The following is a 17,088-nucleotide window of genomic DNA, read 5'->3' on the forward strand; positions in this document are numbered from 1 at the left end:
CGGAGGCTCCTCCCCGAGCCAGGATCCTGAGGTTTTTGGAGGATTTCTTTTAACTCCGTGGCGAACCTTGGCGAAGGAAACAAGTTGCCACACACCACCACCAAGTAGCAACGGGGAGAAAACGCTGCCTCTCCAGCAACACCCAGCCAGTCCTCCGCTTCTCTCCCTCTCTCTCCTTTTGCTAAAAATCTACCTTGGATGCGATTGTTCCTTTTTAGTTGTGCAGGGAAACTGGCGCTGTCTGCTTAGACTGGGGAACGCCGATCCCTTGGATTTCTGCACACACACAAACGCACAGAGTGGGAATAAACGAGAGAGAGAAGACAATGAGGGCAAACATGATCTGACGGGGGGGGGCGGAAAGATACAATCTCACCCTCTCTTGGGGCTCCGGCAGCGGTTTTTTTCTTTTCTTTCTGGGACCGGGGATCTATTTTTATTGGTGGTATTTTCTTTGGAAAGGCAGAGGGAGGGGGAAACCGACTTCAAGTGCGGAGCTGCTTCCAGCTGGTGCGTGAACCTTGCAGGATTGGGGGAGAAAATCCCCCCTTGGATACAAATTTGCAGGAAATCCTGCCGCGGGCGCCGAGATCATCACCTCACCATGAATTCCGTGGCTGGGAATAAGGAGAGGATCGCGGTCAGCACCCGAAACAGGAAATATGGGGTAAGTTGCCCTTAAGTAAAGGGGAATGAGGGATGCTTGCAAAAATAATAATAATACAAATCTACAGCGCTGGGCTTTCACACAAAAGGGCTGCGAGCGGACACGGATCCCCGCCCCCCGATCAAGCCGGTCGCCTTCTGAAGAAGCGGCAGGGTGCCCCAAGCCAAAGGGGCAGCCGGGGTGCCTTAACCAGTTCCGCCCCTGGGACGCGGAACGCCGAGCACTTGGGCAGCAGCAGCAGCCGCCTATGGACTCTGCACTCCTTTAACTTTTGCAGCCTGGGGTTCCGCCTAGACAGGCGGCTCTGCGGGGCGAAACGTGCTTCGTGGATCTCTCCTCTCCTCCGCTGTATATAGAATACAGTAACCTGACTTCCGAGGGGCTTTGGCTCACGTACGAGAGGGGCGCGCGGGGGGGATCGCCAGGGAGGGAGAGAGAGAACGCTCCTTGGAGGGGGCTTGGATTGGAAAAACGTGCGCGCACACACCCACCAATTCTGCAGGGAAAATCGATCTCAGGTGGTGACTTTTTTTTTTAACCCAGCTTCTTGGAGATCAGAGGGGGCGGGTGTGCCTGGAGGTCAAAGGTGCCAACTTGAATAAAATATGGGGGGGGGGGCAGGTGAGCCCCGCCCTGCATAATTGATCACACGATGTGGGGCATGCACATCGTTTGAATGGAAATGCACATCAACTTGGGGGCTCAGATATTTTATGGAGGGGGAGGGCGAAGGGACCTCGGCTCCTAGGAGTGTTTTAGGGTGTTTTAGCTGACTTGGCGTGATTGTTACATCTAACATCTCCAGGAGCTACTTGGTTCTTATCAATGCAACTTTCGCTGCCCTCCTTCCACGCCCCCCACTGATCTGCTTCCCTTCTCCACTCAGGTGAATGACCCCTGCTCCCCGACCAAACCCGCAGCTCCCTTCTCGCCCGAAAGCTGGTACCGGAAAGCTTACGAGGAATCCCGGGCCGGCAGCCGCCCAGCCCCGGAAGGAGCCGGCTCCATCCTGGGCTCGTCCGGCACCCCTTCCCCGGGATCGGGCACGTCGTCGCCGGGCTCCTTCACCGGGTCGCCGGGCCCCGCTTCCCCGGGGATCGGCAACAGCTCTCCCGGGTCGCTGGGGGGCTCGCCGGGCTTCGGCACGGGGTCTCCGGGCTCCGGCAGCGGAGGGGGCTCCTCCCCGGGCTCCGACCGCGGCGTCTGGTGCGAGAACTGCAACGCCCGCTTGGTGGAGCTGAAGAGGCAAGCGCTCAAGCTGCTCCTGCCGGGGCCCTTCGGCAGCAAGGTGAGCCATTGAGCGAGTCGGTGGCCCGAGGGCCAGCAGGGCTTGAGTCTCCCACACACGCCCGCGCGAACACGAGTGGAGAAAGCGTGCATTAACAAAGGAAGGCAGGAAGGAAGGAATCTCAGAGCAAGGAGACAGGGCATTCGGGGAAAGGAAAGTGAGGGAGCAAGGAAAACAGGGGGGGTCTTGAAATCAGGGGGTCAAACTCCACCCCCATTATTTGGGAGAAAGAGGTGATCTTCTTTAACCTGTGGCTGGGTAGTGAGACTCCCTTTCCGCATCCAGCGCAGCTCTGTGGCTGAGCCCCCCCTCCCCATCTCCAGACAAAAGACGTTTTTGACACGCTCAGCACAAAGTGAGAGGAAGCACCAACGGTGTAATCTTCTGTTTGTGTTGTACTGGTTTGTAATGACGGCATGCCTGCCTACACGGCTTAAGGAGAGTTCGGTCTGAGTCAATAAATGCCTCTGACTAGTCAAATAATTAGTTCTGCAATATGCCATTAATATGGTTCCCAAGGTTTGAAAGGAACCAGTGTTCGGGTCAAACTTCTGTTTTCTTTCTCTTCTTGTCCATTTCCTTTTAAAGAAAATACCCAGCTCTTTATTAAATCTCATATGTGCAGCTGCAAAAAAACATATTTCACATTTTGTTGTTTTTGTGATTGCTCAAAAATGTGTCAAGCCACATGTTAAGGGTAAACCCTGGCAATCTCTCATGGGTGCACATCTTGTGATGCGATGGGCAATCCTCTGGAGGGAAATGGGTGGCCTTCTCCAAGGAGACCTGGCAATGAAAAATAAAATGATCTAAAGCATAGGCATGCAAGCTTGCTCTTTCTGTCCTCAGTGTTGAGAGGAGAGCCTCAGATTGTAATCTTCTAGGTGTGTGCAGTTTCCTTGGAGGAAACCTTGGTTAATGGTGCCTACTCCCAGATTACATAAGAATAGCCAGTGGCCCATCTAGTCCAGCATTCTGTTCTCCAGGGGCCAATCAGATACATCCGTGTGGGAAACCCTCAAGCACAACACTCTCCACCTGAGGTTTCCAGCAGCTGGTATTCAGAAGCATTGCTGCCTCTGATCATGGAGGCAACACATAGCCATCATGGCTACCAGTCATTGATAGGCTTATCCTCCATGAATTAGGTTAGCTTGCCTCGGATTGCAGCCTGTCTTGGGGGATAAGTCCCATAGAACTCAGTGGTGCTGAATGAACATGGATAGTAACTTCAGTGATGTCCAGTGGATAAAGAACTGGTCTGAGCTCGCAGTGGTCAACTCAGATTCTCATAATCTCCTCTGTATACAGCAGCTGTGTTTATGCTGACTCCCAGCCTGTAGCTGCTGGTGTGGTGCCAGTGTCATGGCAGCTTACCTGGACAGATCAAGGCTCTGCAGATTCACCAGCAGAAGCACTGGATTGGTGCCACAAGTGCACCTCTGTATCCCTGACTTTGCTGCCACCTTGCCCAGCACTATTCAGGTACCTTGTAGGACGTTGGAGGAAGAACATGAGACTATCAGGAGCGTCTGTGGAATCAGATGGTCTGTGTGGTCCAGCATCACAATGGCCAACTAGATGCCTGTGGGAAGCCTGCAGGCAGTATGTGAATACAACAGCGCTCTGTCCACCTGTGATTATCAGCAAATTGTATTTGGAGGCACACGGCTTCTGACAGTGGAGATTGAACAAAGCCATTGTGGCTAGTAGCAATGGCTAGTCTGGAGGGCATTCCCACAGTTCTGTCCCACCAATACTGGCTGCTACTGCCTTCCAGCCACAGCTGCTGCACACTAAAGCCACCACATCAGCACTGGCCCTACCATTGGGCAATGTGAGACAGTACTCTTAGATGACAGCTGCTGAGGGGCGAGGAGCAGGCAGAGAGCTGTGTGTGCCACATGCTCTGCTCTGCACCCTCTAAGTTAGCCTGCTGCCCTCAAGGGCAGTGGAGGATAATGCCCTTATTGCCTGTGTACAGGCAAGATTCGGGTACCTGTCAGTTTGGCATTTGTCTGTGGAATGCGGAGGCACTATACCTTCCCCTTTGCTCAGGCAGCAAAATGTTTTGGGATGGCCCTGCTCATGAGGAACCCTGGCCCCAGACTCTGCAATGGATTCTGAGATGCAAATGAAACACCAAGAGTTGCACCTAAAATTGCCATTTCAAACAAATGTTTTGGGTTCTTTGGTGTGTGGTGTGGACATTCACCATGAGTGAGCTAAGGGGAATAAACATAGACATTTCCATTGAGATTGGCGGTGGGAGCTCCTCCCATTATTGAATGCTGATCTAGTTAAAAAAAGAATTCTTCCATTCCAAATGAAAGAAGGGTTCTTACATAGCCTTCTGCCTGACATGCTAGTTTTCTAAATGCAGTACAGTGTTTTATTGTATGAACGTTCTGTTGTATGAAGGAATAGCCATTTCTGTAAGCTCACCCCTCCAGTCATAGTGGTAGAGTCTAAACACAGGTTTACCATCTGCATGAGAACTGAGCCTTAGTTTGCCACCTATCAGATCACAGATGGGAATTCCAATCTTCTTGTCTTCATGGTATAATTGCGTAAGAACAATAGAGAGTGTGGAACACTTCATAAATTAAATGTGAAATAAGTGTCAAAAAGCCATTTAATTTGATACCATTTTTGAGGTTTTGAAATTGCTGGATAAAATCATGCATTGAAAGGATATAATGTATTCTGTGCACACACTCCATGTTCATGCAGTTGAATTAAAATGCCTTATTCTCTCATTTTGTGTATTTTACACATCTGTGAGGTGTCCTCTGGTTTCATTTTACTACCGGCATCTGGCAGTTGAAAAGGCTACTGTGCTCACTACTCATAGCAGAATTTGCTCAGTCTGGCATTTTCTTCAGTTTTTGCCTTTTAAATTACCCTACATTTACTTGGTACTCCCATCCCCTCCCTCATCTAAATCAAAGATTGGCTCCATAGCTCCTTCCTTTTAGTGCGCCTCCTCCATCATTTTGCTTCTCCTGTGTCCATGGGTATATGACATCATCTCTCCCCACTATTTCCATTGCAGTCGCACAGCAGACCGCTGGCAGGTCTCTGTAGTTCTACCGAGAAGCATGCACATTAAAGTGCCACTGGATGATCAAAGTTGCTCACATGCTATTTCATGTTTGTAGGAAGGAAAATGTGCCAGAAGAAAGCCTTGCCTTCCATTGTCAGCTCTGCAATATAGTGGCAGGAACTTCTGCAAAAAGTATGGTTGGTGATCTGGGATGTGGAAGAGGAATGGAAGTGTACAAAAAGTGTGAAACTAACCAAAGGGTCAAGGCACATCCATGGTTTATGGTGTAACCTGTAATATCTTATGCCGAGGGCATCACTGTTGTGAACAAATCTGCATTTGTAACTTGGTTGAAGGGGTGTAACTCTATACTACATAGTCTTTATCTGAAGAAGTGCCACAAATGATGATGTCTTCTAGGAGTGACAGCTTCCATGACACACTTGGGTTTGTTCACAAGTTACGTTTCTGTTCTAATTTATTTCCTACAGTGCTTCCACATTGACACATCTTGGTTCTCCTCCCTGAATGGTTATGACCATGGAAATTCCTTGGCTTTAACGGTTGCTGAGCTATAGTGAATACTTCACTGACCTGGCTTGCACTCTTAAGCTAAACCATGGCTTAGCATGAGCACGTGTGCTGCTTTCTGCCAGTACTGTAGCTATGGGGGAGGAGAGTCGGGCTAGCTGGGTTTTTTTTGCCCTGGGTGAAGCCTCTAGAGGGGCTCCATTGAGGCTCCCAGCCTGTGCACATGGGTGTGTGTTTGTGTCAAACTGGGTTTTTAACCCGGGTGAAATAAAGCCTAGTTTTGTCCCTGTTTTTGCTTATGCATCCTGTGTCATCCAAACCTGGTCTCTTGGTTAAAATCTCTCCAGACTCTCCATGATCTGTAACCCAGAACAAACTTTGGTTACAACTTGTGGTTGGTCTGGAGAAAGCTTAACCATGAGCCTGGGTGTAGATTACATTGAAAGCCAAACCTTGGCTTTACTGCATTCTTAACAAACTACAGTTCCAGGATTCTTTGGGGGAAAGTTACAAGCACTAATAGTGCTTTAAATGTGTGGTACGAATGTGGCCTAAGGCAGAAAATGCCATTCAGTATATAAAGAGGACCTTCCTCTCTCCACTGAATAGCCACTGCCAGGCCTCCTCTTCAGTGGCTGTGAGGCATACATTCCAGATCCGAAGTTATGATTTTAAGTGGGGAATGAGTCCTGGCACCTCTCTTCTTAGAAATTAAACACAGTGGGAAACGGTTTCTGCAGCTTGGCCATATCGTCAGAATGGCTTTGCATGATTTATGTCACCTTTTTAATGCTGAGTTCTTTATTTGGATTGGATATCAAGATGTTTTGAGGTGAAATCTGGCAAAATCCTACAGCGGTTGAGCCACTCTTTGAAAGCAGTGTGGGAAGATTACCACATATATTGCATAAAAAAGTTAACAGTCCCGAAAGCTCTGTCAGAGGCTTTTGAGCTGACGAAGTGTTAAAAGAATTGTAAGCGTCTCTCTCTTCCATGGTAACCCTGTGGATGTTGGAGAGCCAGTGGGTTGCATGAATGTGACACAATGCCATTCAATTTGCACTGTCAGGCCCAAGTGTTATCAAATGGTAATATTTACTCTTCTACTTCAAAGAGGGCTTGGTTTTCTTCTTCTGTGGTTTGGATCAAGAGGTATCAAGTGAAAACACTGATTGCTGTTGAAGGGTCTCTAGCACCGGTTTGCTGAATTGCATTTATCACTATTTATTTATGGTGCTCTTTGAATTAAAATATGGATGGTCCTAAAGGACTGACTGAGTTGAATCCTCCGTTTGCATAGCATATGTGATTATATGAATTGCTTGCTGCTAAAACAGTTATTCCAAGTGCGCAAAAAGTAAATTAAAAGGCTGAATCATAAATAAATGGTTCCACAAATCACTTGTTTTTGATAGCAGTAGTAAGTTTGTGATTTTACAATCATTGGTAACTTTTTAAAAATTCTGTCCCAGAACTGGTGACATATCCCACTGGGTGTTGCAAGTGGAGTGCAAGAGTTAAGCTGAATGGTGGAAGATTTGGGACAGATAAACAGATGTACTTCTTCATGCAGCAGTTAAACTATAGAACTTGCTCCCACAGGAAGCAGTGATGGCTAATGACTGGGATGGCGTTAAAAAAGGACTGGACAAATTCATGGAGGAGAGAGGACAATGGCTACTAGCTATTACTGTATATATATGCTCTGTCTCCATTAGAGAAGGCAGTTTTGCTTGCTGGAAACCACAGAGGAGGAGAGTGCTTGTGCACTCAGGTCCTGTTTGCTAATTTCCCCGCAGGTATCTGGTTGGCCACTGTGAGGACAGGATGATGGACAAGATGGGCCATTGGCCTGATCCAGCAGGCTTTTGTTACGTTATTAGCAGTGGCTGAGTTGAAGCAGGTCGCTTCCCTATTGGTAGCAGCTGCTGGTGAAAATCCTCCCAAGTGTCTGAAGATATTGAACACATTATGTGGAAATAATATGATATAGCAGAACCGGCCTGATGTACAGAAGCTGGTGAATAACATGGACACCTAGAAGGAATCATCAGAAAAAAATATTGCAATAGAGGCCTTTGAAGATCTTCATTGTACAGTCTCCAACTGAATATTAAAAATGCCTGAGGTATTCCTTAGTTTTGGAACTTCTTGACATTATATTTGTTGGGCATTGCTGAAAACAAAGGAAATGGAAAATACATTGCCCGAGGGCAATATGCAATAGATTGTTAAAGCTGCTTGCAGGTAATTTGGCTAGACCAGCCTGAGTTCTCACACAAATGGTGCTGGATTTTCCTAACTGCTAAGTTATGTGACAGGCAGGTTTCTGAACTGCATTGTGGTGGTAATCAATCATTTTATTTGTATGCCACGTTTCCAAAGCTACAGCATAGTAGCTTAAGGCAGCTTACAACATAGTAAAAACTACACATGTCCAAACACAACAAAAGTCGCCACAAACAAAAAGCATCAAAAAGTACACAACCAAATAGAACAATTTCCAGATAAATCATAAGATCCAAAATAGAGACGCAAAACCTTAAAGCAGCAACGGCAACAAACTTCCCAGCCCAAGATTGTGTTCAGCAGCCTCAGCTTTTGTTTTTGAAACCAGTCAGGGCTCCATCCTCCCAGGCCAGGTGGAAAAAAAGCTTGCAAGGCAGGGGAGCAGGTCTTCCAGGACTCATAGCCAATATGGTCTGCCCTCTTCTCGACTCCATGAAGTGGTGTTTGTGAGGAATCTGTCACTGATAAAAACACCAGGACTTATCATATGAGCTGGAACTAGCTGCTGCAGTGCAAGAGGGAAGCAAAAAGATGCTTCAGTGAAAGGCGCTTTTTACATGTACAGTCAAAACAACAGTCCAACAGCAGTGCCTCATAGTGCCATAGGTCTTGAAATGACTCGAATATTGAAGACCTTGGTCTTCTCACCAAAGGACCCCCCCCCAATATTGTACACCATCCCTCCTCCAAAATTAATCAACATATTCCAGAGCCTATAGCAATGGGTCTCCAGCTTTGGTTCATGAGGAACTGCGTCTTTTTTCTTTGTTGCTCTCCTTTTGCGCTGAACTTAGGCCAGGCATAGGCAAACTCGGCCCTCCAGATGTTTTAGGACTACAACTCCTATCATCCCTAGCTAACAGGACCAGTGGTCAGGGATGATGGGAGTTGTAGTTCCAAAACAACTGTAGGGCTGAGTTTGCCTATGCCTGACTTAGGCATTGACTAATGTTGCTGTCAGTGCCCACCCAACTCCATATTTCCTGCAAAACGGGGATGCCTCTCTGTTAGGGATGCCCACAAGATCCCATATAAGCTCTCCTTTTTCTGGACCAAGAAAATGGCTGGACTGGTGCTTCAGTAGCAGAAATTCAGAGAGGAGGGTTGGTTTTGGGTGTGTGTGCACACAATAGGTATACAGAATATAGCTGTAGGCCTTATTTTTAAATGCAGTAACTGAAACTCATGTCTTACTAAAAGGTAAAGGTACCCCTCACCATTAAGTCCAGTCGCAGACGACTCTGGGGTTGCAGTGCTCATCTCTATAAGCCGAGGGAGCTGGCGTTTGTCCGCAGACAGCTTCTGGGTCATGTGGCCAGCATGACTAAGCCACTTCTGGTGAACCAGAGCAGCGCACAGAAATGCTGTTTACCTTCCCGCTGGAGCGGTACCTATTTATCTACTTGCACTTGACGTGCTTTTGAACTGCTAGGTGGGCAGGAGCTGGGACCGAACAACGGGAGCTCACCCTGTCGTGGGGATTCGAACCGCCGACCTTCTGATCGGCAAGCCCTAGGCTCAGTGGTTTAGACCACAGCGCCATCAGTGTCCCATTATGCCTTGCTACTGAATTCCAAATTGGTAAGATCAGCCTGATTTGTGTAAACCAAGGATGAGGAACCTTTTTCTTCTCAAGGAACCATATTCCCTCAGGGAAAAGTGTGCATACCAGCAGCAAGTGGGGCCAGATACAAAAGTGGGTAGTGCCAACCTACACCTTGTTCTCACACACCACAATCACACATACCTAGTACACAAACACAGTCTTATGCATGTGTGCACACACAACCCCTCTTGATTCAGGCACACATTTAAAATACACAGCACACAGTCTTCCTTGTTCAGTCCTGCTCCCTCAATTGATATTTTTACTGTAAACCTCTATGGCAGAAGTTGCTGGTAGTTAACAACTGTAAGTGTAGCCTATAGGAAGAATAATCAAACGTGTGTTCTAATTCTTGCCCATTTATCATTTATGAATCCAGCTGACTTGCAAGGTTTTTTGGGGGGGTGGGGAAGGGACTCCTGCTGATAACATCCTGGAAATTTCATTAGCTCTCATAACCGTTGTCAGCAAAAGAGCTTTATAATCAGTCAGCAATATATATTTTACATTTTTGCACTTATTCCTTCCTTAAAATGCATAAACATTGGCTAGTTAAGGCATGGCAACTCTTAATATAACAATCCATTATATGTTTTCACAGAAATAGTAGGTTGTTGATACTGATTGAATGGGAACCTTTTAAAAATCGAATCATGTACTTTGAAATGTTTGAATGTATATACAAAAAACCCTATTCGGTTGTAGCTGACTTAAGTCATATTCAGAGTAGACTCACTGAAAAAAATGTATTTAAATTAGTCCGGGTTCTATTCGGAGTATGATTTAGTCAGATACATCGCGTAATAGTTTGCTGTTGTCATTGCGTGACCTGACTGATCTTTATGTATGAAACCATTTGTAGCCATACATTACATTTGCCGCAGCAAAATGAACGCTTAACCTAGAACAAGGGTACCTTTGACTACCTCATAGCTATCACGGAAGTGTGGAACGTTAACTATAACAAGAAACATTCACTCACAGTATGTCAACAGGAGGAAAGCTGAGGGGCTTCGGTTTTGGTTATGTTGACAAAGCTTAGCTTTTAATTACAGAAGCACAAACCTTAATTTAACCATTTCGGTGCTTGCTTTAGAAGAAGGGAACACACACTATTAAACATACAGTGGTACCTCGGGTTACAGACGCTTCAGGTTACAGACTCTGCTAACCCAGAAATAGTACCTCAGGTTAAGAACTTTGCTTCAGGATGAGAACAGCGCGGCGGCAGCAGAAGGCACCATTAGCTAAAGTGGTGCTTCAGGTTAAGAACAGTTTCAGGTTAAGTACTTAACCTGAGGTAGCACGGTATATGAAAAAATATTTTAAAATGTCAAATATATTGTCATTTGTTAAGCGAATAAATGTGTCCTCGATGAAAAGCTAAGGCATAATTCATAATTTCTCCATTTATCTGATGTATCTCTTCATGTCCTGGGGCACAGAACACATAGAACCTGCTACCACCGAGCTATGAGCTCTCCCCACAGAGTCCCATGGGTGCATATTGGAGGACATATGGGCATGGCTTTATTATATTTCCCTTTCTGTTAGAACCTGTGCTTAATCCACTTTCTGTACCTTTCTATCATTTCTGCCCACATGCTCTTGATTTAGCCTTTCCACTTCAGAGATGTTTGGTGGCCGAAGACTAATAATATTAATAATGAAAGAATCCCTGCAGCTGATATAATGGGAAATGGGTTCCTGTTAGCTCGTGCCTACTTTAGGGAGACATTTCTAGCAGAGACAGGACAGTAATGAACCCTTCCTGAAAGCTTAGCAAGTAGCAGAATAATGGAATTTCATTTCTGTTCAGACTTTTAATATATGAAAAAGCACAGCCGGACTGTATGGGGGACTTAATTTTGTAGTGCAAAAATCTCAGTCACCTAATCATTTCATCCCAAGTCAGTGTAATTCAAATAGGATTATTGCATTAGAAATGTGATTTTAAATGGCCTGGAGCAGTAATTTGTCAGCATTTGGGAGGATTAAGTCCATTAAAGTTTAGGCAGCCTAAACAGCTTGTATTGCATCATAGGTCACAATACCAAACACTGAGCATAACCTGTCAAAAGCACATTTTGCAATTGCAGGTCTCCTGGCAGGGAGAGCACCTACCATTTGCCTGTGCCCTTACATTACAGCACCTAGAATTACTCCAATTGTGGAAGCAAACCAGAGAAATAAAGAATAGTTCTTAGATTTGTTGACGCTTCTCATCTTTATTATTATGAAAATCAGAGGTTTAGGCCTTACTTTAAAAACAGAGTGATTCAAATAATGAATCTTGATTTTTTCTTTTTGTCCAGGGAGATACTTGACCTGTGATTTTTAACATTTGCTGTGAGAAATAATACACACAGGTCTTGCTTTCCGAACACAATGCATTCTCAGGAAATTGTTAGGTGAGCATTCACATAACGAGTGGATCATTTCCATTGATTCCTATGGGGAAATTTCTAATGCATTCCCGGCAACAAAATTTTGATCCCAGAATGGAAAAACCCAGGAAAACCCTCTGAAATCTTGCAAAAGTCAAACAAGGAAGGAAAAAATATTATTAATTAGCCAACCCCCCCACACTTCCCACTATGGTTTCTGGAGAAACGGCTATCATAGACCAGCAAAATCTTGTTTAAGGCTACTTATTTGTTTATAGTACTACATGCAGGTCTGGTTGTTTGGATATCTCAACCTGCACTGCTTATAACAAGGATCGGATCCTAATTCATCATGTTTGGATAAGTGAATTTTTGTGTAACGAGTATTCAGATAGCAGGACTTGTGCGTTCTGTCAAATTATACTCATTTATGTGCTTGTTCCTCTATTATAAAAATGATTGGGGTGAAAAAGCACTCATCATAACTTTGGCTGAGTCATACCCTAGATTTGTTACCTAGGTTTGCTGTGTATCAGTTGCTGAAGTATACCAAATACAGTGGTACCTTGGTTTACAAACTTAATCCGTTCTGGAAGTCCATTCTTAAACCAAAACATTCTTAAACCAAGGCATGCTTTCCCATATCAGCGGGGGACTCAATTTACAAATGGAACACACTCAATAGGAAGCAGAACATGTTCTGCTTCCAAGGCAAAGTTCACAAACCAAAACACCTTCTGGGTTTGCATCGTTCTTAATCCAAATTGTTCATAAACTAAGTTGTTCTTAAACCAAGGTACCACTGTATCTCACAAATGTAATAGGACCATTTCCCCTAAATGTACCTTTTTGCTGGTAGAATATCTGCTTTCTGCTTTTGATACATATTCCAATAACTTTGCTAGTATATATTGAATCCTGAAGTTTTAGAAATTGTATCATTTGGGCACCAGATTTATGTACATAGGATGCTTGCTTTCCAGATGGCAGGGTAATGAACCTTTTGAAACTGAGATGGCTCAGCTTTGTAGTTCATTTGGTTTGATTGTTCAGTTTTTAAAGTATAATTTTACTCTGATAGAAGTTAGAAAGTACGTAATCATAGTATCATAGAATTGTAGAGTTGGAAGGGAGCACAAGTGTCATCTAGTCCAAGCCCCTGCAAGGCAGGAATCTTTTGCCCAACGTGGTGCTTGAACCCAGGACTCTGAGATTAAGAGTCTCACATGATTCTATGCTCTACTGACTGAGCTATAATTTATTGTATATGACTACTTTTGTCATGTTTGTAGTTATGTAAGTTGTGTATTATGTTGTAAGCTGCCCTGAGCATGGTTTTAACTTTGGAAAGGTGGCATACAAATGACTGACTGACCACAATGCAGACACACAGCCTGCATATCACATAACTTAACAGATACAGAAATCCAACACAAGCCAAATTACTTGTAAGCAGCTTTTAACAATGTCTTGCAGATTGGTCCTGGACAACGTATGTATTTTCCATTTCCTTTGCTTTCAGTAACGCCCAACAATTATAATGAAGCATTTATCCACTGTCAAGAAGTTCCAAAAGTGAAGAATACCTCAGTTATTTTTAATAGCCAGTAGGAGACTATGCAACGAACAGCTTCAAAGGCCTCTATTGCAATATTTTTCTGATGACTCTTTATAGGTGTCCATTATGGATGTTATTCACCAGCTTTTGTACATCAGGCTGGTTTGCACAATCCAGGAAGCCAAATTATGGCCTGCTGGGATTGTGCAAACATGCCTCCCCACCCCCCAGAGCTCAAAATCAGTTTTCTGTTTCCTGGTCTTGTGCTAATCCAAGGTTTGGTTGGGCATGCCATCTGAACCTGAGCTTGTGGTTAAACTTTCTCCTTGCTAAATAATCAGCTTGTAGCTAACGTTTTTCCTCATGCCAGAGTGAAAACGCCTGGGAAAGAGTAATGCAGCTGTGAGCTCCTCTCCTGGAGCCCACATGTCCACACAGTCCCATTATGCCACAACTTAGTAGCCAGTGTGTTTGGGGGTGGCTGGAGGAAGACATAATTGGGAGATGAGGCTGATACTCATCCATATTCAATATTCTCACTATGCTAAGAGCTAAGGTGCATTTTTAACTGCTTCTAAAGAACCATTCTTGAAAATATATTGGTGGAAGTATATTACACCCATTTACCTCAGGGAGGAGATTTGTGCAGGGCAAGACTCTGGAGTGTGCTGTAGGGTTCATGTATCCTACTTGGGAAAGGAGACTCCTTCATTACAGTTCTTTAATCACATTTTTTCCCTCCACAAACATTATGTTGTGGATCTGGTTGGCTGCAGCTGTTGTGTGCATGTTTTTCAAAATGCCTAGCCCATGTTCAGTTACGAGGTTCTCTTTGGGAATGTTTGAGAATTCTGGGTGCTTAGTCCAGATCTCAAAGAACCTAATATTGCTTCTTCATATAGTGTTACTGTTTTAGGGTACAACTTTCAGATCTCCTTAGGGAGAAAAAGTGGGATAAAACTGGTTTTAAATAAATATATTTCTTAAATAACCACATTTTGCTTCACAAAAAAGAGAATTTGTGGTGTTTGCCTTGTGGGTTAAGGAGAGAGTTTTATATGTGTGTTGAAGAACTATTCCATAACGATTTCTCCTCTATTAAAAAAAATAAAAGATCATCCATCCTAAATATGGGTCAGCACATTGTACTGGGCAGGCTGCCCAAATCAGCGGATTGTTAGAGCCAGAGTAGCTTTGTGTACAGAGGAAAGAAAACCGTTCACACAGACTCAGCCGCATCAGCAGTCTAATACCCTGGATTATTTTTGGAACATCAGATAATTGGGATAGTTCCAAACACAAAACTGAACAGCTTGTCGTGGTTTTCTATGCAGAGCCCTAGACTACTGTATGTCCTGCATTTTTATTCAGGCCTGGTTTCAGCAATTTGTAATGTGTGACTGTCACAAATGTCAGAAGTGTATGACCTGTCATATATAATGTGCTGGTATGAAATCTGTTAGCTTTTAGAACTAGGAATCTTCCCCACCTCTGTATTACAGAGCTATGCACTGACATATTCTGTGATCAGATGCCACAGGATAAACAGAAATGGATTGTTTATTCTTTGTACAGAACTCCACCACATGTATCTCCCCCTTCTTCCTTATTAGAAAGCACATTTCTTTGGGTGAAGGTTTGCAATATGCTGGTCATCTAATGTTGGCTCTGATAGACTCATCAACACCAATCTATACATTTAGAAATAGCATACTGTACTTGGGACCACGCCACTTTTAAATGTAAACAAGGAGTTTGTTTGAATGCTTTTCCATATCAACCCCCCCTCCTTGTACACAGAGAAATAAACATGTCAGAGAAGGATTGGTTGGATGGATATGTTTGCTTATTTATGTTAGATCATTTAATTATGAGATTCCCCCCATTCTGAAGTAGCAGTCATAGGAGAAATGTCTGTTTTTTAACACCTGAATCAGTCCCATACTATTTGCTTGTACCATGTTTGACAATATTAAAGATACAGTGGTACCTTGGGTTACAGACGCTTCAGGTTACGGACTCCACTAACCCAGAAATAGTACCTTGGGTTAAGAACTTTGCTTCAGGATGAGAACAGAATTCATGTGGCGGCAGCGGGAGGCCCCATTAACTAAAGTGGTACCTCAGGTTAAGAACAATTTCAGGTTAAGAACGGACCTTCAGAACGAATTAAGTTCTTAACCCGAGGTACCACTGTACTCAGTTTCCCCTTTTCAGTGCTTTGTTACCTTAAAGTGACAGCAGCTAATATCATCCGCCAGCTTTAGCTAAACCAAACCATTTTTTCCAACCAGATTTCAGAGGTTGACTCAAAAGCCCATTTCTCCCCCATCCATCACAGAGGATGCCTCACCCCTGCAGCCCCAATATGTACTGGTGCTGTAGAGCCACCCCACCTCTTAGATGCTATATTGCCAGAACAAAAGCTATTGCTCTTCATTTGTCTGCTCATCTCTCTGCTTGCTTAACAGTGGCTGGCAAGAAGAAACAATAAAAGCCCATTCTGCAGCAAATTGGAAGTCATGACTCATGCGTTTCTCATTCTCTAATGAATGTTATTAACAGTTAACAAGTTCTCTAAATCAGGTTAATATTGGTGGTATCACTCACAGTTGTCCCACTGGAAGAATTAGCACTCTCTTTCAACATTGCAGAGTGAACATTAGAGTCTTAAGAGGGGAGGTGGTGGGGTTATCCAAACTTTGGCACTATTTAAGGCAAAATGTACCAATAAAACTAGGGGTAATTTTAGTATACTTCTCTGCCCCCGCTTCCCTTTCTCAAGCTTTTTCATGCTGTGATTTCAAAAAGGAATCCTTCCCATTAGTCAAAGGCTGTTTCTGAAGAACTGCTGCTAGTTCAGTTTATAGATGTTAGGTTACTAACTGGGAAAGCAGCTTTCTCCTGATTGAAGCACAGAGTGTCTGAGGACTGGGACATTTACAGGGAAACCAAAATGCTTATTTACAAAGCTATTGTACTATCAATTTTACTGTATGCTTGTGAAACATGGACCACTTATAAACGCTATCTCCAACTCCTAGAAAGATTCCATCAACTGTACCTCCGAAAAATGTTACACATCACTTGGGAAGACAGGCGAACTAATGTCAGTGTACTGGAAGAAGCAAAGATCACCAGGGTCAAGGCAATGATTCTTCAACATCAACTTTGTTGGACTGGTCATGTTGTGTGGGTGCCTGATTATCATCTTCCAAAGCAACTATTCTATTCCCAACTTAAGAATGGAAAGCGAAATACTGGTGGACAACAATAGAGATTTAAAGACTCTCTCAAGGCAAATCTTAAAAAAATGTAGTATAAGTACTGATAACTGGGAAACACTGGTCTGCGAGTGCTGCAACTGGAGAACAGTCTTTCCCAAAGGTGTCATAGACTTTGAAGAAGCACGAACTCAGGGTGAAAAGGAGAAACGTGGTAAGAGGATGGCACGTTTGACAAACCCTCACCATGATCAACTCCAGTTTGGAAACTTATGTCTCCACTATGGGAGGACATGTGGATCCAGAAGTGGTCTCCACAATCACTTACAGACTCACTGTTAAGACCATGTTTATGGAAAGACAATTTTACTTGGCTATGAGTGATTGCCAAAGAAGAAGAAAAGAAGAAAGCTAACTGGGATTGGCTGTTGGAAGCATATTTTTAGGTTGTGAAATGTACCGAGATCTCACAGATATAGTTTGGTATACAAA

The 17,088-nt window shown here is 44.1% G+C and overlaps 1 protein-coding gene across 2 annotated transcripts in view; it reads left to right on the forward strand.

The window, feature by feature from the left end:
- Positions 1-273: 273 nt before the first annotated feature.
- The window catches only part of KIF26B (kinesin family member 26B), a 266,744-nt gene continuing 249,929 nt past the window's right edge, over positions 274-17,088 (forward strand). For both annotated transcript variants that reach the window (XM_053382705.1, XM_053382706.1), the window contains exons 1-2: positions 274-667; positions 1,554-1,955. In XM_053382705.1, coding sequence (XP_053238680.1) covers positions 605-667; positions 1,554-1,955 — 465 coding nt within the window. In that variant the 5' untranslated portion in view covers positions 274-604. The remainder of the gene's footprint in view (positions 668-1,553; positions 1,956-17,088) is intronic.

Source organism: Podarcis raffonei, chromosome 3 (assembly GCF_027172205.1).
Source record: "Podarcis raffonei isolate rPodRaf1 chromosome 3, rPodRaf1.pri, whole genome shotgun sequence".
Taxonomy (NCBI): Eukaryota; Metazoa; Chordata; class Lepidosauria; order Squamata; family Lacertidae; genus Podarcis; species Podarcis raffonei.